Source organism: Thamnophis sirtalis, unplaced genomic scaffold (assembly GCF_051295495.1).
Source record: "Thamnophis sirtalis isolate CommonGarterSnake01/CBP01778 unplaced genomic scaffold, rThaSir2_p1.2 scaffold_10, whole genome shotgun sequence".
NCBI classification, from domain to species: Eukaryota; Metazoa; Chordata; class Lepidosauria; order Squamata; family Natricidae; genus Thamnophis; species Thamnophis sirtalis.
The window spans coordinates 6338169-6358926 of NW_028261390.1; the positions used below are offsets into that span (position 1 = coordinate 6338169).

General features: G+C 43.5%; 1 protein-coding gene across 1 annotated transcript; it reads left to right on the forward strand.

Moving 5' to 3' along the window:
• The first annotated feature begins 11264 nt into the window (after positions 1–11264).
• Positions 11265–16609, forward strand: LOC148043754 (C-X-C motif chemokine 11-like). Its single transcript, XM_087723977.1, has 4 exons — positions 11265–11415; positions 12552–12678; positions 15412–15481; positions 15661–16609. The coding sequence occupies exons 1-4, from the start codon at positions 11355–11357 to the stop codon at positions 15703–15705; spliced, it is 303 nt and encodes a 100-aa protein (XP_087580103.1). The 5' UTR covers positions 11265–11354; the 3' UTR covers positions 15706–16609.
• The last annotated feature ends 4149 nt before the right edge of the window (positions 16610–20758 follow it).

Sequence of the window (20758 nt, forward strand, 5' to 3'; positions counted from 1 at the left end):
AACCCACCACTCAACTGGGCCTACATAATTCCATAATCACAACACGGCTCATTTTCTATCCCCTTTTGGGGTGAATTTTCTTGGGACTATGGAGAATATCAGAACATCCACCACCCCGCCAGAAAGGAGTTAATAAAACCTCATGGGAAAACCCAGAGTTTCCATTTTTTAATATCGCTACCATTTAGCAGAACTTGGTGGCTGGTTTCGGGACAATCCCCAGCCTAGGTTTTATTAGAGATTATATCATACTGAAGTCCACGCTTAACCACAAAGGCCACAGTGCTTGTGGCCTAGAGATATTTTGAGACTGTCATGTCTGTGCCCCCCCCCCGCCCCACAAAAATGTTTACCACACAGCATTTGCCAAGCAGACGGGTCCGAGGAGTAGAAATCTACTCAACCTACTTTACATTTGCAAATTAACCTACGGCGTGTTTTTCTCTAAAATAAAGTTGCATTCCTTTCCTAGCAATTTATCCAAAGCAGCTGCGAGGTGTTGAAATCTGGACCAGATGTAGTTCCCCCCGCCCCACTACCCCCAGGACCCAGGAAAACAAACTTCAGTGAAACAAGAAGAATTTCCTTTCGAAGCTCTAAATTATTCTGACCTTATGTAATCACAGAGCCTCCAGTTAGCAAAAACGTGATGGGGAAAGCAAGAAAAACGGATAAACAACATTGGTGCTTTTGATAAAGACCTTCGGTTCCTACAGTTATTCCCCGTTTCTATTCTCCCCGGGGGCGGGAGGAATACTTTTTGTTTCACTTCCAAGATTCAAATCCCATGTGGATGGATTCCCCAAAACTTTACCCTCTGTCTCCTCTTCCTCCCCACTCCTCTTCCTCCTCTCTCTTTCTTCGTACAACCACCGACATGGGAAAAAATCAGAAACAATGTTTTAGATGACTTCCTTCCTCTTTCAAAATAGCAGGGCTAGGATTTGCTCAGCTGGCATTGAAGGACAACACACACACACACAGACACACACACAGAGACAAACACACATGCACGCACCCTTGATGGTTTATGGAAAGTTGATGAAAAATGTATTGAATGCAAACGCGGGTACACAGCCTGCTAGGTATAACGTAGCACCTAGTGATTCCATATCTACATTCGTATGGTTCCACCACAAAACCGCGGACGACAAAATCGCGCTCGACGAAAGCGCGTACGTGACGTCATCACAGCGCGACGAAAACATCGCGCTGTGATCGATAAATGTAAAAATAAAGCGAAAACCTTACCCTAACCCCCCCCAAACCTAACCCTAAACCTAACCCTAAACCTAACCCTAAACCTAACCCTTAACCTAACCCTAAATCTAACCCTAAACCTAACCCTTAACCTAACGCTAAACCTAACGCTAACCCTTAACCTAACACTAAACGTAACCCTAACGCTCTAAACCTAACCCTAACCCTTAACCTAACCCTAACCCTAACCCTAACCCTAACCCTAAACCTAACCCTTACCTTTATGTGAATCGGCTTGCTTTAATTTTATTTTTATTTCAATTTTTAATTTTTTTTCGTCGCGCTGTGATGACGTCAAATGCGCGCTTTCGTCGAGCGCGCTTTTGTGGACCGCGGTTTTGACGGGTCACGCATTCGTATAGTCTCCTTGGCAAGAGCCATTTTGGTCAAGGGGTTACGGCACCAGGCTAGAAACCGGGAGATGGGGAGTTCTAGTCCTGCCTTGGGCACAAAAGATGATTGGGGGGACTGGACCAATCACCAGGAGACTATGAGTTCTAGTCTTAGCCATGAAAGCCAGCTGGATGACGTTTAGCCAATTCCCATGAGATTGTGAGTTCTAGTCCCACCTTAGGTATGAAAGTTGGCTGGGTGACTTTCAACGAATCACCAGGAGATTGTGAGTTCTAGTCCCCCCTTTGTATTAAAGCTGGCTGGGTGACTTTGGGTCAATAGGAAATGATGAGTTCTAGTCCCGCTTTAGGCATGAAAGGCTGGCTGGGTGACTTTCATCCAGTGGTGGGTTTCATCCAGTGGTGGTGGGTTCCTCTTCTGTAGGTGTGGCCTGCTTTGTGGGAGTGGCTTGCCAGCCATGTGACTGGGTGGGAGTGGCTTGCCCGCCATGTGACCGAGTGGGAGTAGCTTGACAGTCATGGGTGGGCGTGGCCAACTTGTAAAATGTGGTGAAACTCACTTAACAACGCTCTTGCTTAGCAACCAAAATGTTTGCTCAGAAACTCCGACATTGAAGCGTGCAAGTCTTAAAGCTGTCAAGTTACAAGACTCTTACACCCCTAACCCTTTAGGAAAAAACCCCCAGGGGTGTTCAAACTTGACAGCTTTAAGGTTTAGATAGGACTTTTAGAGGCGGGCGGGGCGATTGGTGAGCCAGCCAATCAGTGAGCGGTGGGCGGGGCAAGCATGGTGCGGACGGGCAGAGGGAGGGAGCTGGAACCGGTTCTAAACGGCATGGTAGATTTGTGGAAGAGGTTAGAACTGGCAGGAACCCACCCCTGCTTTCATCCAATCACCAGGAGGTGGTGAATTCTAGTCGTACCTTTGTATAAAAGTCGGCTGGGTGACTTTCATCCAATCACCAGGAGGTGGTGAATTCTAGTCGTACCTTTGTATGAAAGTTGGCTGGGTAACTTTGAACTAGTTAAGTCTCACTCAGTTCAACCCACCTCACAGGTTTCTTGCCGTGTGGAAAATAAGAGAAGGAAGGTGTGTTGGATATGTCCACTGCCTTGAGTGGTTTACAAAAATAATAAATATATTCTGTCAGGATGTATCTCCACTTATCAGTCTAGCCTGTAATCATAATTTTCTGGTGGCCTCTCACTCAGCCAGGTCTCAGCCACCTTCTTTAAAAAGAAATAAGAATGCCTAAGTGTTGCCCCTTCCAGGATAAATATTGTACATCCTTGGACATGAGTGAGAGGAGACCACTCAGTGATTCAGTGCAGCCATGCCAAGGTTTCCCATGCATTAGGAGTTCCTTAGTGTCAGGTGCAACTTCATTTAATAATCAGGAAAGAAACCACTCAACTCCATTTGTTTGAAATTAAGTGTACTTTTACTAATTACAAATGAACAGTAGCGAAGCGAAGCTGAATCTGATTAATTAGGCGCGAAAGCAAAGAATATCATGTATAATTCAATCCCCTCCCCTTGGCACCCCAGTCCATAGTCCAATTATAATTCACCCAACTGTCAGGTGGGAGATATCTTCAAAAGACATCACCAGGATGGAATGCCGGACAGTTAACCTTGGCGGGAAACTCCCTTCCTCCGCATGCGCAATAAGATGGTCAGGTCAGCGCCTAGAATCTTCCTCCAGCACATAACGATTCCCTTCCCAAATACCATGCCCCCCCCTCCCCGTTTCAATGGCAGCCGAAGCAACAGCAAAGCAGAGGCTGACAGTCTCTTCCCCAGCCAACAGCTGAAACAGCTCGCTGAATTGTTTATTTCTTCTTTGTTTATCTATTTACTAGCTGGATATCCGTGCTTTGAGATAAAACTATGTGATCGGGCTACGCAGGAGAATTTTGGTTCACAATCCGTTGGCTTAGTGGTGGTCAGTGATTGAAACATATAAGGGAATATCAGTCTCTCTGCCTTGAATCCGGAAGCAGTTCCATAGGTGGAAGGCGCAGACATTTTGGTGAGGTACTGACGTTTAGTACTGTAAGGAGCCCCAGACCGCTCCTGAGTGAAGGAGTGGAACGTCTGCCAGCTTGAACTGAGGTAACGGAATGTGAGGCAACTGGCAGTTGGAACAGAGTTCTTTTTAGGTGGGGAGGGGGAGTAGAATGTCTAGCTCCTTAGCATCAGAGCATGTTAATATAAAGCAACTGGCAGTTTGAACAGAATTCTTTTCAGGTGGGGAGGGGGAGTAGAACACTTTAGCATCAGAGCGTGTTAATTACTGTATAAGAGTTACTAACGATCTGATGTTCATTTTGAAAAAATCCTTTCTTAGCAAGCACCTAGAAGCCAAGAGGAACATACGTGCCAAATTTCAAATTTGTAGGCTTAATGGTTCTGGAGTTTTTGTGATGAGTGAGTGCTATTTGACTTTCATATATAGAGAGAGATTTGCTAGCCACTGGATCTTCAAGACCTCTAACCGAACCGGGAGCAACCCGCCACTGGACGGGACAGGTGGAGGATTGAAGGAGCAGGTGGCCCTTCAGATAACAACATTATCATGTCTTCTTTAGCTCTTCTTTGTTTGAAGGAGTGTTTCTCCTCATCTTCTCCTAGCACAATTTTTGTCAACAAAAGCCAGTTTAGTTTAGTGCAGAGGTCCCCAAACCTGGCAACTTTAAGACTTGTGGACTTCATTAGTTGAAGTCCACAAGTCTTAAAGTTGCCAAGTTTGAAGACCTCTGGTTTAGTGGTTATTTCTAGGCATCAGGCTAAAAACTGGGAGACACTAAGTTCTAGTCCCAGCTTAGGTATCAAAGCCAATTGGGTGACTTTGGACCAATCACCAGGAGACTGTGAGTTCTAGTCTTACCTTAGGCATGAAACAATTTAGGTGACTTTGAACCAATCACCAGGAGACGGTGAGTTCTAGTCCTGCCTTAGGCATGAAAGCCGGCTGGGTGACTTTGGGCCAATCACCAGGAGACAATGAGTTCTAGTCCTGCCTTAGGCATGAAAGCCGGCTGGGTGTCCTCTCTCTCAGCCCAAATCCCCTCACAGGGAGAATAGGAGGAGGAAGATCTGTTGGATATGTTCCCTGCTGTGAGTTATTCGTAAAAATAATAAAGGTGGGATACAAATAAATAAATAAATGTGGTGGATGATGTCATCAGGGCTGAGATCCACCTGTGCAGGTCGTCCCCTGTCCTCCCTCTTGAGGGTCCTGGATCATAACTCCAACAGCCTACAAGCGCCTGGATATATATTTATTTGCATTCCTTTCCTTTGTTGACGTCCATGTTCATACTTATACCTGCTATCTTGTACATGTTCGACAAGCCAATAAATAAAAATATTCACACAAACATGCAAACGTAACCACAAAGGACATGGATCTTGAAGTGAGGCTCATGGGTTTCATTCATTCATCGGCCCCCTCCAAATATTAATGTGTGACGAATAAATATATGTACATGAGGAGGAGGAGGAGGAATTGATATTTCTTGAATGTTCTTCCTTCTTTTCCTTCCCTTCCTTCTTTTCCTTCCCTTCCAAATTTGAGAAGGAACATTTTGTCAACGTGGGATGGTTGTGTGGGCGTGCTTTCCTATGACAGTTACTTCCATGTAATTATTTTCGGCCAGTTTCTGCTTTGCTGTAACATCTGCTTTCGTGATGAGCCTTGGGGGCCGTCCAAGGGAGCCAAGTTGACACGATCCAACTGATGACATGCTAACCTGATGAGGAGGCTGCTCATCAGGAAGGAATTCAGGTCACCTGGATAGTCGGTGGAGACGGCCAGTGGGATCCACGAAGAGAGTTGGAAACAGCTGGTCGGGGGGGGGGGGGTCACCTTGAACAGAGAAGGCTTCGGACGTTGAGGGTGTCACACAACAGAAGATCCAGAACTGGCCTCTAATGGTTTGGATGGTGGGAAATGGAAATGAAGGAGATGGGGAGGGGAAGCAAGGCACTTATAATGATCTTCCCCGTTGTCTTTGCGGGGCAGAAGGTCACAAAAGGGGATCCCATGACCTCGGGACACTGCAACCGTCATAAATACGAGTGTGTTACCAAGGGTCGTAATTTTGCGTGACCCGTCAAAACCCCGGTAGACTAAAGCGCGCCCGATTAAAGCGCGTACGTGACATCATCATCAGCTCGACGAAAAAAAATTAAAAATAAATTAAAATTAAAATTAAATTAAAGGAAGCCGATTCACATAAAGGTAAGGGTTAGGTTTAGGGTTAGGGTTAGGGTTAGGTTAAGGGTTACATTAAGCGTTAGGGTTAGGGTTAGGGTTAGGTTAAGGGTTAGCGTTAGGTTTAGCGTTAGGTTAAGGGTTAGGTTTAGGGTTAGGTTTAGGGTTAGGTTAAGGGTTAGGTTTAGGGTTAGGTTTGGGGGGGTTAGGGTAAGGTTTTCGCTTTAATTTTAAATTTACCGCTCACAGCGCGATGTTTTCCTCGCGCTGTGATGACTTCACGTACGCGCTTTCGTCGAGCGCGCTTTATTTTACCGCGGTTTTGTGGTGGAACCGTAATTTTGATCATGTTGCATGGTCGTAAGTCACTTTTTTATTTGCTGTTGTATCTTTGAACGGTTGCTAAACGAATTGATGAATTAAGTCGAGGACTCTCTGTATTTGGTAACTTGGGGACGGACAGACAGACAGACAGACAGACAGACAGACAGACAGACACACACACACACACACACACACACACCAAATTTATTGGAAATGCCAGCTGTTGGGAAGGTAGAATATCCACCAGCTTTGTCAGTTCAGGCACAGAAAAATCTTGTTCTATTTTCCCCAAAGTTGCTTTTTAAAGGATAGCTTCTTAAATTTCTATCTAGGAGAAGAGCCCTGGGAAATCTTCTGAACGTAGATGCTAACAGCCACGCCTGAGAGGTATGTTTAAATTCTATCTGTCATTTAGATTGGCAGGACAGCGAATGTTAGTCGGTTATTCCTAACAGGTTCCCCGGCCAATGGCCATCTTCGCTATTCCCAGCGGGAAAGAATTAATCAAACAATTTAGCTTACTTCTTTTTCCTCCTTCTGTTCAATCATGTCTGATTCTAGGAAACGGCCCAGACAGGTCTCTGCAGATTTCCTGGCATTTCTTCAAAAGTGGTTTGCCATTGTCTCCTTCCTAGGGCTGAGAGGAAGTGACTGGGCCAAAGTCACCACGCTAGCATCATGCCTACGACAAGACCGGAGCTCATAATCTTCTTTCTAGCCGGATGCCCTAACCACTAAATCAGAGGTGGTATTCAGCAGGTTCTGACCGGTTCTGGAGAACCGGTAGCGGAAATTTGGAGTAGTTCAGAGAACCGGTAAATACCACCTCTGGCTGGCCACGCCCCCATCTATTCTCTGCCTCCCGAGTCCCAGTTGATGGGGATTTTGCAGTATCCTTCCCCTGCTATGCCCACTAAGCCACAGTCACCAAGCCACATCCACAGAATAAAGAAAAATTTGGTTCACCGACAAATGCGCGCACGACAAAAGCGCGCTGACAAAACCGCGGTGAGAAAACCGTAATGTTGAAATCGCGCCCACATAGGCGTGCCAAGAAAAGAGCGCCGACAGAAGCGCGCCATCAACAAACAACGCGAAAACAATGTAAGAACCCTAACCCTAGTCCTTATCCTTACCCTTACCCTAACCCTTACCATAACCCTAATCGCGCTTCTGTCGGCGCGCCAACAAACAATGCGAAAACAATGTAAGAACCCTAACCCTAACCCTAACCCTAACCCTAACCCTAGCCCTAGCCCTTACCCTTACCATAACCCTAATCGCGCTTCTGTCAGCGCTCTTTTGTCGGCGCGCTGTCAACGTTGCGGTTTTATCGCCATGGTTTTGTCAGCGCGCTGTTGCCGCGCGCGCAGTTGTCAGGTCACGTCGGTAACAGCAGTTAGCAGTTAGACTTATATACCGCTTCATAGGGTTTTCAGCCCTCTCTAAGCGGTTTACAGAGTCAGCATATCGCCCTCACAGTCTGGGTCCTCATTTCACCCACCTCGGAAGGATGGAAGGCTGAGTCAACCTTGAGCCGGTGAGATTAGAACCGCTGAACTGCAGATAACAGTCAGCTGAAGTGGCCTGCAGTATTGCACCTTAACCACTGCGCCACCTCGGCTGCTTGGTAGTCCTTATTCTGACCTAGACATAACAAGAACATGAAGCAAACTCCTTTTTGCTTTTGACCACTTTCCCCACTTACGACCGATCATGGTCACATGATCAAAATTAAGATGCTTGACAATTGATTCATATTTATGACACTTGGCATGTCCCGGGAACACGTGGTCCTTTTCTGCGACCTTCTGACGAGCAACATCAATGGGGAAATCCAGATTCACGTAACAACTGTGTTATTAACTAACAGCTGCGATGGTTCGCTTAACAACGGTGGCAAGAAAAGTTGTAAAATGGGGCAGATGTTTCACTTAAATGTTTCACTTAGCAACACAAACCTTGGGCTCAATTGTGGTCGTAACTCGAAAACTACCTATGCTTAGCAGACTAGCAGGCAATAAAGAAGCTAGATTATTATTCGGAATTACGGGAAATTATTATTATTTTCCCTTCTCCTTGATTCCTCCCAATCCACTCCTTTTACTATATATCACTAAGTTCCCTATATTGGTAGCCGTTTGAAAGGGACTTTCTCATTCAAACTTTCCCTGTTTATCTAACCACATAATTGCACAGCTGCTCCTTTTGTTCGGTGACTGGCCCCAAGTTTATTAAATTCTATATTTCCTTGAGCTGGATTGCAGGAAAAAAATCCAGAATATCTAAATTCTCCCTCGATGGACAAAACAGACTAGGAGCCGCAATAAATTGTATATTTCCTAAGGAAGCCTTGCCACAGAGAATTTAAATTATACTTTCTCAGTCCCACCTGTGTTTGGGATAAAATATTCAAATTCTTTCAGACACGGTATCTGGGCTCCAGTCCTTTCTGCATCTATATACCAGCGGATAACCCGGCATTGCGCGAGTATTTATTTATCTCAGTCCTGTATTAGACAGGAATGGCAATCTCAAGTGACAACGTAATGGGCTGACCTCCCTCCTTCCATTAACGTTGCCACAATTCCTGAAGAGGCGATTTCATCGACAATTAAATTAGTTTAAAATGTTCTCCCTGTGCACCCAGGAGCGTAATTTCTAATGTTGGGTTTCCCCACTTACCAGAGGGAGCCCCCTTGTGGAGTACTGTGAAGACATTGCCCTGGCAACTCCACTGCGCTATACAGTAGAAGTCACTTAAGGCAGTACAGTAGAAGCCATTTTAAGGCACAACAGGCTGTATCTTAACGGAACGCACACCCCGAGGGGTGTTAGGGGTGTCTTACCCCCACAGTATTTGTTTCCAGAGAGTAAATCATCTGTGCACCAAGTTTGGATGAAATTGTTCGAGATGTTCCAGAGTTATGCTGGAACACACACAGACACACAGCCATTTATATAGAGAGAGATTATTATTATTATTATTTATTCAAGTGCAGGATACTTGAAGGGAAGAATAAAAGTCTTTCCTGTAACGTCCTTGGAACCATTCACACAAAGACATCAGCCCCAGATGCTGCAGCCATCAAGGAGCAAAAAAATCTACTGTCAATCAGATTAGGGTCTTGGATCAAGGGGACATTTTAGAGACCAAATTGAGTGCAGGTAGTCCTCGACTTACAACAGTTCGTTTAGTGAGGATTTGATGTTGCAACGGCACTGAAAAAAGTGACTTACGGCCGATTTTAGCTCTTAAAACAGCATCCCCATGGTCAGGTGATCAAAATTAAGACGCTTGGGAACTGACTCACATTTACGACCAGTGTTCTGGGGTTATGTGATCCCCTTCGGTGACCTTCTGACGGGCAAAGCCAATGGGGAAATCGGATTCACTTAACAACAATTCGTTAGTTAAATTGGGGTTGCTAATTTAACAAGTGGAGTGGTTCACTCAACAGCAATGGCAAGGAAAGTTATAAAATGGAGGAAAACACACTTAACAAACGTTAGCAACAAAACTTTGGGACTCGATTGTGGTTGTAAGTCGAGGACTCCCTGTACAGGTAGTTCTCGACTTACAACGGTTCACTTAGTGACCATTTGAAGCTACAACAGCACTGCAAAAAGTGACTTACGACTATTTTTCACGCTTAGACAGTAGCAGCATCCCCATGGTCACACGATCAAAACTTAGATGCGTGGCAGCTGACTCACATTTATGACCATTGCGGTGTCCCCGGGTCATGGGATCTTCTTTGGCGACCTTTTCACCATCATAGTCAACGGGGAAACAAGATTTCACTTAACAACCATGTGGCTAACTTCACATTGGCAGTGATTCACTTAATAACTGTGGCAAGGAAGGTCATAAAGTGGGGCAAAACTCAATTGCCAAGTGTCTTACTTAGCAACAGAAATTTGGAGGTCCCATTGTGGTCGTACGTCGAGGACTACCTGTAGAGGCGATTTGCCTTCCTTGCTAAACAGATAAAAGACAGATCGATGTGGTGTCTGTTTCTGACCTTTAGAAAAACAAATATTTAACCTGGGGGGGGGGGAGAGAGAGAGAGAGAGAGAGAGAGATTTGGCAAAGGACAAAGCAAGGTTTTCCCCAAGATTTCCACACTCAACAACATTTCAAGTTAATAATTGTATTTATAGGCAGTTCCTGGATTAAGAACAAGTTCCTATAAGCCACATTTTGTATATAGGTTGGGAGTCATGGACTGTCTGTATTTTTTTTAAAAAAAACTTTGATAACTTTAAATTGGGTGGACTTCACCTGAACTGGACTAAACAGGTGAATTAAGGTGAGTTAGAGAACAACATTACTTAAAGATACCAGTCTGACTTTCAACGATGGAAGCATTAATACATCCAAATATTATGAATAGGGGAAATATTGTGAGATATAAAAATATCCAGACTGAAAAAGGGGAGCTAAAAACTAAACAAGATCTAGACGAACAAGGGATCAATATGGATTGGTATACACAATTGCAAATACAATCTAGGTATGAAAAAGATGCTAAATTATATGATTTTTATACGGAATTGACAGAATTAGATATTAACAGGAACGGAAGAGAGGATTTTTAAAAAAAAAAACTTGACAACTTTAAGTTGGGTGGACTTCACCTGAATTAGAATAAACAGGTGAATTACACTGAACAACAACTCTTGATTCATGCTTTGTGCCGATCTGTGGTTTATTTAACGACAACGTTTTGAATAAAACACAAATCACCGGCTTTGCACAACCTTCTAATATCAAGATTCTAAACATTGGATTGGCAGCAATTTAAATGAAGAGGAAAGATGCTATTCTCTCAAGCCGATTGCCAGGGGCTTCCGTAGAAATGCCTTCTAAAGCTGTAGAAAAATTAGCTTTAGAAAAATTAGAAAAAATGGGAAAAATAGGAATAGCTGAGGGAAAGAGCAGAGCAAAAGGCCTTTTGTTTGTTTTTGGGGAAAAGAGAAATACACACTTGTGTGTGGGTGTGCTTGAGTTAGGAGGACCCACGCAATGATTTATTTGCTGAAATGACAATGAATGGGAAGTGAAAGTGAGGAGGATGGAAATTCCCTAAAGAGCAACAGTGGGTGAATTCAGGCAATAAATTCGCTCTTCACCAGCTCAGGAACATCAGTTCTCTCTCTGGACCAGAAACAGGAAAGAGGACTCGGAGCAGACATGAGCAAACAAATTTTCTTCACCGTTCTTGTTCTGGCATGCTGTGTGGCTCTCATTCAAGGTAAAACAACTTTTACTTTATGGTTCTTGAAGGGAGGTATTTCCAAGCTCAACCCTCTCCCTGATTTTCAAGACCCCTCTCCTGCTTCTCGCTCCTTCGTCCTTCGTGCAAGTTTCTTTTGTATCCTGGTGTAACCGTTTTGTAACCTAGAAATAAGGAGAGATTTCCTGGCAGCGAGAACAATTGATTAGTGGGAACGATTTGCTTCCAGAAGTTGTGGTTGCTCCAACATTAGAGCAAGAAAACAGGGGGGCAGCCATTTGGCTTGAAAGGGTAGAGCGTTTCCGGCTCGAACGAGGGGGTTGGACTAGAAGACCTCCAAGATTCCCTTCTGAACTCTTGTTATTCTGTTATTCGGGTGGGGGGGGGGTGTCTCCTCCTTCTCTATTCCGAGTCCTCTGTCTGGAAGGTCCTCTGTTTCTAGCTTCGGAGTGGGGGAAACAGAGTTGAAAGGATCTGTGTTAGGAAAATAAGATTTGCTTGATGGGAACAGGGTCAAGAGAAGTCAGCTGTGGAGTTCACCAGATTAGAAGAAGGTATTAATGAGTGAAAACATTCATGAAATCTATGCAATTTATTTGTCGCCTCTGTCTGAGAAATTCTTAGTTTCAAGGTCCCTAGTTTGATTTTTCCCTAATCCAATAAGATAATTTTGCCTTTCTTTCTTTCTTTCTTTCTTTCTTTCTTTCTTTCTTTCTTTCTTTCTTTCTTTCTTTCTCCCTTTCTTTTTCTTTCTTTCTTTCTTTCTCTCTCTCTCCCCCTTTCTTTCTCTTTCCTTCTTTCTTTCTTTCTTTCTTTCTTTCTTTCTCTCTCCCTTTCTTTCTCTTTCTTTCTTTCTTTCTCTCTCTCTCTCTCCCTTTCTTTCTCTTTCCTTCTTTCTTTCTTTCTCTCTCCCTTTCTTTCTTTCTTTCTTTCTTTCTTTCTTCCTTCCTCTCTCTCTCTCTTTCTTCTCTCCTCTCTTCCCCTCACCTCCAACCTCTTCTCCTCTCCTTTCCTATTTCTTCCAACACTTCAGTCCATGGAAAAATCTCTCTCCACGGAGCTGGTCCCAGGTGCCCAAAAGTTTAGAGGCCGCTGCCTTAGACGATTGCGACTGATGCGTGAATAATTTACCTTTTCCAAATGATCCCTTGTAGGGTTGCCCACCTCCCCCCGGGAGCGCTGTTTCTGCAAAAGATCGGGAATGCAGTTCGTGAACATGGACCGTGTGGCGAAAGTCGAATATCACAGGTCGAGCAGCAGCTGTGGACAAGAGGAACTTCTGTAAGTAGCTGAGCCCAATCCCGCTGCCTTCTCCCGTTGAAGCTATTGAATTGCTCTGTAGGTAGTCCTCGACTTACGACCACCACCGAGTCCCAAATTTCCGTTGCTTAGTGAGATGGTTCTGACCTCTCCCCTTTTAGGACCGTTTTTTTTTTGCCACCGTGTTGTTAAGTGAATCCCTGCAAGAGTTCAAGTTAGCAACACCGTTGTAAAGCGAATCCGGCTTTCCCACGGACTTCGCTTGCCAGGCGGTCGCAAAAGGGGAATCACACGATCAGTGCAACTGTCATAAGTACATGCCAGTTGCCAAATGCTGGAGTTTTGATCATGTGACCAAGGGAATGGGGGTTTTGTTGTTTTTGTTTTTTGCTGAAACAAAAGGGAAGAATTAACTTGCCATCTAGGGGGTTTGAGGATTAGAAAGTATGGACTCTGGAAAGAAGGAAACTGTCGTGTAACCTTTAAGAGAGAGGTTAAAATATAAATAAACGTAACTGCCATTATAAAGGTTGGAAACCACCTTATAACCTTCTCTTTTCCTTTCCTTTTCAATTTGCCTCTGCCTTCTCCTTCCTTATTTGCACTTTTTTCAGTTACTTATTTTTTTCTTTCTTTTCCTTACATTTTTTAAAAATGTATCTTGTTATCCTTTTTAAAAATTCCATACATGGGTGCCTATATATATATATCTTGAAAAAGCAGCAAAGCTATGGGGCTTGAACCTAGTTCATTTCCCATATTCCATATCCCCATGCTAAAGCAAAGTTTGATGCCATTGTTTGTACGTATCTAATAGACGTATGTATGATTCTCTCTGTGTGTCTCTATCTCTCCTTCTCTCCCTCTCTCTATCTTTCTCCGAAAGTTGCCCTATGCACAGAGTGCCTTTTTCTGCCTCCAGATGGTCCCCAGATGTTTCTGTGTCCCTAGATTCCACCTGATTTGGGGTGGAAAGGTGGGCGATCTCAGAATGGTCTGGGATTTATAGCCCCCAGCCCCATTTTTTCTGCCTTGCCTAGATTCTTGTTAGTTTGTCCTGTCGCTCCTTTTCTCCGAAGGGGAGAAATTATTATTATTATGATGATTTTCTCCTTTTACTTCCTGTTCTCCTACTTAACTCGCAGTCTGTGATAGGAAACACACACACACACACACACACACACACACACACACAAACACAAACACAAACACACAAACAATCAATGCTCTTGCTGGCAAACAGCAGTTTTATAAAACTGCCTCTTAAATCTGCAGCATGAGCTATGCGTCAAAAGAGAACCTATCCTCTGACAGATAAAGGGAGAAGTCCAACTACCTGGGCTTCCTCAGGAAATATACAATTTATTGCGGCTCCTAGTCTTTTTTGTCCGTCGGGGGAGAATTTAGATATTCTGGATTTTTTTTCCTGCAATCCAGCTCAAGGAAATATAGAATTTTAATAAACTTGGGGGCCAGTCACCGAACACAAGGAGGAGCTGAGCAATCATGAGGTTAGATAAACAGGGAAAGTTTAAATGAGAAAGTCCCTTTCAATATAGGCAACTTAGTGATATATAGTAAAAGGAGTGTATTGGGAGGAATCAAGGAGAAGGAAAGATAACAATAGTGTCCCATAATTCCAAATAAAAACAGAACTTGAAAGCAACAAAATGTATTCCGTTGCTTTCAATGGTCACGTAGCGGCGAACAAAGTAAGACAGAGAAAATCTCAAAAGACCCAAAGTGTGGTTTCAAACAAATTCCCTAAAAGGAGAGGGAAAAAAAAGACAAATTCATTTATTTTATTGTTCAAACAATACACGCTAAGCCTTACGAGCAGACCATAAAATAATTAATTCACACAATAGCTGGCAGGGACAAAAGTAAGCCACAGAATTAAGAAAGTGTTTGTTTCCAACAATCCAATGTCCAATTGTAAATTCATGGTGTGAAACACACATCAATATCTTATTCAGAACAAATCTTTCGAAGGACTCCTGTTTCGATCTCCTGGAATTTTTCAGAATTTTTAAATTGATCACTCATTGTGATTGGACAGAAGGATAGATAATGTATTAAGTAGGCTAATTGTCAATGGTTGAGACTAGCTGTATATAATATGATTGTATGGTAATTTCGACTTCGCAGATGTTTTAAATGTAAAAATAATAAAAATATATTGAAAAAAAACCCAGTTGCATCGGTTCCACCACAAAACCGCGGTAGAATAAAGCGCGCTCGACGAAAGCGCGTACGTGATGTCATCACAGCGCGACGAAAATATCGCGCTGTGAGTGGTAAATTTAAAATTAAAGCGTAAACCTTACCCTAATCCCCCCAAACCTAACCCTAAACCTAACCCTAAACCTAACCCTTAACCTAACCCTAAACCTAACCCTAAACCTAACCCTTAACCTAACGCTAAACCTAACGCTAACCCTTAACCTAACCCTAAACCTAACCCTAACGCTTAACGTAACCCTAAACCTAACCCTAACCCTTAACCTAACCCTAACCCTAACCCTAAACCTAACCCTTACCTTTATGTTAATCGGCTTGCTTTAATTTAATTTTAATGTAATTTATTTTTAATTTTTTTCGTCGCGCTGCTGATGTCACGTACGCGCTTTAATCGGGCGCGCTTTAGTGGACCGCGGTTTTGATGGGTCACGGTTGCATCAATTAATGATGAATGTTAATAACATTCAAAACAATCCTTTGGTCTAATTTGGTCTCTAATTTGTATATATGCAGGGTGTTCCTTAGAAACAACCGAAGACGCTGTCTGAATCTGAACGGGGACCAAGGCCGGAGAATTAAACTGGTAAGCAGTGATCATTTTGTTGATGCTTTAGCTGCATTCGCGTTTTTTCCCCCCAAGGACCAATAAATCAAGCTGGAATGAGAAAAGAAAGAATGGGGAGAGAACTGCAGCTCGTGGTCAGCTGAAATAGCCTGCGATACTGCGCTCTAACCACTGAACCACCTATGCTTTCTTTGCAGGCAATTATAGAAGAAGGCAATGCCAATCAAAAAAGTTCAAGCTGATCGCTTCCTGAAGACATCTAATCAGCTTCTGAAGGACATCTAGGACACCCATTGGGAGCCACTGGCCCAACAGCGTTATTCTTATCCATCTGCTGGGGTTTAGAAGTAACCCCCCAAGTACTTCCTGTTGGAACTTATTAAAACAAGGACAAGAATGACACAAGGAGCCAACTTGTCTGTCATTTTCTCTTGATTTGACCATGGAAGACCTTCATTCTTACCAATCAACCAAGCCAGGACAATGTGATACGGGCCTCCTTCATTCCTGAATAGCTTATGCTTGGTTACACCAATGCAGACGGTCCTTGATTTACAACCACAACCGAGCCCCCCCAATTTTCCGTTGCAAAGCGAGAACCCGTTAAAAACAAGCTTTGCCCCATTTTACGACCTTTCTCGGACACGAGGGAGTCACGGTCACACCCTTAAGTTGGCAACGCGCTTGAATCTGGCTCCCTCTTTCATGTTGCTTGTCAGAAGGTCGCGAAAGGGGACGCCGCAACCGTCATAAATACGAACTAAGTTGCCAAGGGTCCAAATTTTAATCACGTGACCCTGGGGATATACAATAGTTGCGGGTGTAAAAAAATGGATCATGTCCCTTTTCTCAGTGCCATTTTAACTTTGAATGCCCACTGAATGAATGGCTCCTAGGTCAAGGACTAACTATATTTCATGCTTGTTCATAGGCTTCTATTTCTGATCCTGAACTGTGTGTGTTGTAATGTTGCAGTCAAAGCTTTATCATTTTGCAATTTTGTGTGCAATGCTATGGGTGCAAAATTGTGTGCAATGTGTGCCTAAATCACAGAATGGAGTCTGTGACACCATAACACACCATACCTCCCATTGAGTCCTCTCTGAACACCTATGTACATATTGTCTACTATAGTTGAAGTGTATATTTTTTTCCAATATTTCAATAAATCTTATTCTGCTATTCTCTGTCTGGCCTTTAGTCACACAGTACGTCCTCAAAATACATTTCACCTGATTCCTGAATAAACCCAAAACCTTGGGCTTCTCACATACGGAAACGATAAATTGACCAAACTGGCTGACTTACGAAACATGCACATCGGACACAAAAGAAAACTTTGCCCTTGTAGAAATGTAGCATCCAGATTTGTATCTGATCTTGTTCACCGTGCTTGTATTTATCAACCAATATGAAGTCTCAGGCACAGATTTGACATGGTTTTAAATGTGTGTATTTGTATTTCACTTGCAGTATATTTTTGTTGGAAAACTTTCTTCCTTTCCTTTCCTTTCCTTCCCTTCCCTTCCCTTCCTTTCTCTTTCCTTCACAGGATATAATATCCAGTGGTTGGATATCTGTGCATGACAGTAAAGAAAAACCAAAGCATATTATGATCAATATAGATCAGTATAGATAAATAATAGCTGGCATTGCAGCAGCTGCCAAAAAAGCCAACACAGTTTTAGGCTGCATAAACAGAGGGAGAGAATCAAGATCACGTGAAGTGTTGATACCACTTTATAATGCCTTGGTAGGGCCACACTTGGAATCCTGCATTCAGTTTTGGTCACCACGATGTAGAAAAGATGTGTTGACTCTAGGAAGAGTGCAGAGAAGAGTAACAAAGAGGATTAGGGGACTGGAGGCTAAAATATATGAAGAACGGTTGCAGGAACTGGGTATGTCTAAGTTTAAGGAAAAGAAGGACTAAGGGAGACATGATAGCAGTCTTCCAATATCTCAGGGGCTGCCACAAAGAAGAGGGAGTCAAACTATTCTCCAAGGCACCTGAGGATAGAACAAGAAGCAATGGGTGGAAACTAATCAAGGAGAGAAGCAACCTAGAACTGAGGAGAAATTTCCTGACAGTGAGAACAATTAATCAGTGGAAAAAAATTCCCTCCAGAAGCTCCAACACTGGAAGTCTTTAAGAAGATGTTGGACAACCATTTGTCTGAAAGGGGTTGGACTAGAAGACCTCCAAGGTCCCTCCCAACTTTCTTATTCTGTTATTCAGGTCTAAAATTGAAGTGTGGAGGATATTGAGGGTAGAACAAGAAGCAATGGGTGGAAACTAATCCAGGAGAGAAGCAACTCACAACTGAGGAGAAATTTCCTGACTGTTAGAACAATTAACCAGTGGAACAGAAATTGCCTCCAGATGTTGTGAATGCCCCAACACTGGAAGTCTTTAAGAAGATGTTGGATTAAAAAAGAAACATCTTCTGAACCTAGCTAAATCTCAGAAACTGATTCTTTCTTTATAGATAACATAACCTGGATGCAAACGATAAACTTAACATACTGGCTGAGTTACACAACATACACATCTGACACACAAAAAAGCTTTGCCACTGCAGAAATGTAGCAATAAGATTTGTATCTGGTCTTCTTCAATTCACAGTGCTTGCATTTTTCAATCAATATAAAGTCTCAGGCACAAAGTTGACATGGTTTTAAATGTGTGCGTTTCTATTTCACTTGCAGTATATTTTTGTTAGGAACGCGGTGGCTCAGTGGCTAAGATGTGGATCTTGTCGATCAGAAACGTCGGCAGTTTGGCGGTTCGAATCCCTAACGCCGCGTAAGGGAGTGAGCTCCCGTTACTTGTCCCAGCTTCTGCCAACCTAGCCGTTCGAAAGCACGTAAAAAATGCAAGTAGAAAAATAGGGACCACCTTTGGTGGGAAGGTCACAGCGTTCCGTGCGCCTTCGGCGTTGAGTCATGCCGGCCACATGACCACGGAGACGTCTTCGGACAGCGCTGGCTCTTCGGCTTTGAAACGGAGATGAGCATCGACCCCCTAGAGTCGGGAACGACTAGCACATATGTGCAACGGGAACCTTTAGCTATGTTTTTGTTGGAAAATTACATCATCTGACAGCTGAGGCATCTGCAAGAGGGTTAAAAAAAATCAAGATGGCGGCCACAAAGGGATCAAAGCCGCCATCTTGACATTTTTTATCTCAGCCAAAGAGGTGATCAAAAATTAGGAAATGGAGCATGGACCTTCCTTTCTTTCTGTGAAACTAGCTCAAGGATGTTTCCCTTTTGAAGCTGGATTTGACACGGAGTGGGTTTAAAAATCGCAGGCTAGGAAAAATCAACATATAAAAGATAAAACTCCAAAAAGTAATTTGTACTTGAGCCAAAGAATACAAGATAGAGGACTGCTAATATTTTGGCTCATGCTAAAGGAAAAATAAAGATATTGGGAGCTGTGTTCTTTGCCTGATTAAATTAGCTGTCACTCTGTGGTCCTGTTTCATTTCAAAATGAAACTAATGAAAGAAAAATAAATAATCATTGTGGTCATTTGTGATCTCTGCCTTCGAGGGAACTGTCTTCTCACTGGACATCGATCAGAGCTTTGGGGATTAGAAATTCCCAAATTCCTAGCCAGCACAAGAAAAACTCAGCTCTAAATAGGATTACTCTCCATCCAGCAGATGTAGCCTTAAAATTCAACATTGTACAGGCAGTCCTCAACTTATGGCCACGATTGAGCCCAAAATTTATGTGGCCAAGTGAGACATTTGTTAAGTTAGCTTTGCCCTGTTTTACGACACCTTACTTGCCACCGTTGTTAAATGAATCATTGAAATTGTTAATAGGTTAACAGAGTTAGAGGGGACCTTGCAGGTCATCTAGTCCAACCCCCTGCCCAAGCGGGAGACCCTACATCTGCCTCTACCTAGGATTGAACTCACAACTTCCTGATTGTGAGGCGAGAGCTCCACCTCTTGGCCACAGCAGCAGGTTGTTCTATTGTACAGCAAATTTTTAAGTTGGACTCATAGTTCTTGAGTGAATTTGGCTTCCCATTGACTTTGCTTGACAGGAGCTATGATGCTACTACATGCCCCAATTACACGTATGTGTAAACGGGGCCCAGCAGTGTCATGACGTGTAAAAGGACTTTCCATAGTGAAATTCAAAGGCACTTTTAGTATCTGAAAACTTTCCCAATTTTTCAAACAAAAGCCATTTTTGGAATGTAGTATGCATAATCCTTGACTTACAATCATTTGTTTAGTGGCTGCTGAAAATTACAATGAGACTGAAAAAAAAAATCACTAACAATAGATCCTCACAGTTAGGAAAGTCACAGCATCTCTGTGATCACTCTGTGATTATTGCAACGCGCTCTACATGGGGCTACCCTTGAAAAGCGTTCGGAGACTACAGTTAGTCCAGAATGCAGCCGCGCGAGCGATATTGGGTGTACCGAGGTACACCCACGTTACACCTGTCCTCCGCGAGCTGCACTGGCTAACAATTGGTCTCCGGATGCAATTCAAGGTGTTGGTCATTACCTTTAAAGCCCTACATGGCTCAGGACCAGCGTACCTGCGAGACCGCCTACTGCCACATACCTCCCAACGGCCGATAAGATCCCACAGGGTGGGCCTCCTTCGGACGCCGTCAGCCAGTCAGTGCAGGCTGGCAGGCCCCCGGAGGAGAGCCTTCTCTGTGGCTGCTCAGACCATTTGGAACCAGCTACCCTCAGAGGTCCGGACTTTGCCCTTCAGGAAGGCGGTTAAAACTTGGCTGTACCTATAGGGATGCTACAATGGTCGCCAGCGTGAAAAATGATCCTAAGTCTCAGTGCCGTTGTAACTTTGAACCATCCCTAAAGTTGTAAGTGGAATATCTTCTGTGGTTCACTACCAAGTGTCAACCCTGACGTTGGCTGAACTGAGGCCATTTTTATTTTGCTGCTTCAGTGCCAACACATATTGCAGCTGAAGGACAGGGCGGGGGGAATAGAGATAGCTGGAATGCTGTAGCCAAAACAAAATGCTTTCCCTTGAGAACCAAGGACATTCCTGCAGGTGTTCAGAAGGAGGAGACTGAGGTCATGTAGCAACTGGACTGTATGCTGATTGGACCATGTGACTGAGATTCGGCGGGGGGAGGAAGTGACAACCTTTTACTTTTAATTAGGCGGAAACCGTGGAAACTCTTAGAGTCGGTTTTCATTAGATCCGCGCCAATAGGATATTTCCAATAAAGCTATTGAGAACTTCAACTGCTTCGGAGTTTTGCTTGATACGGGATTATTATTATGAG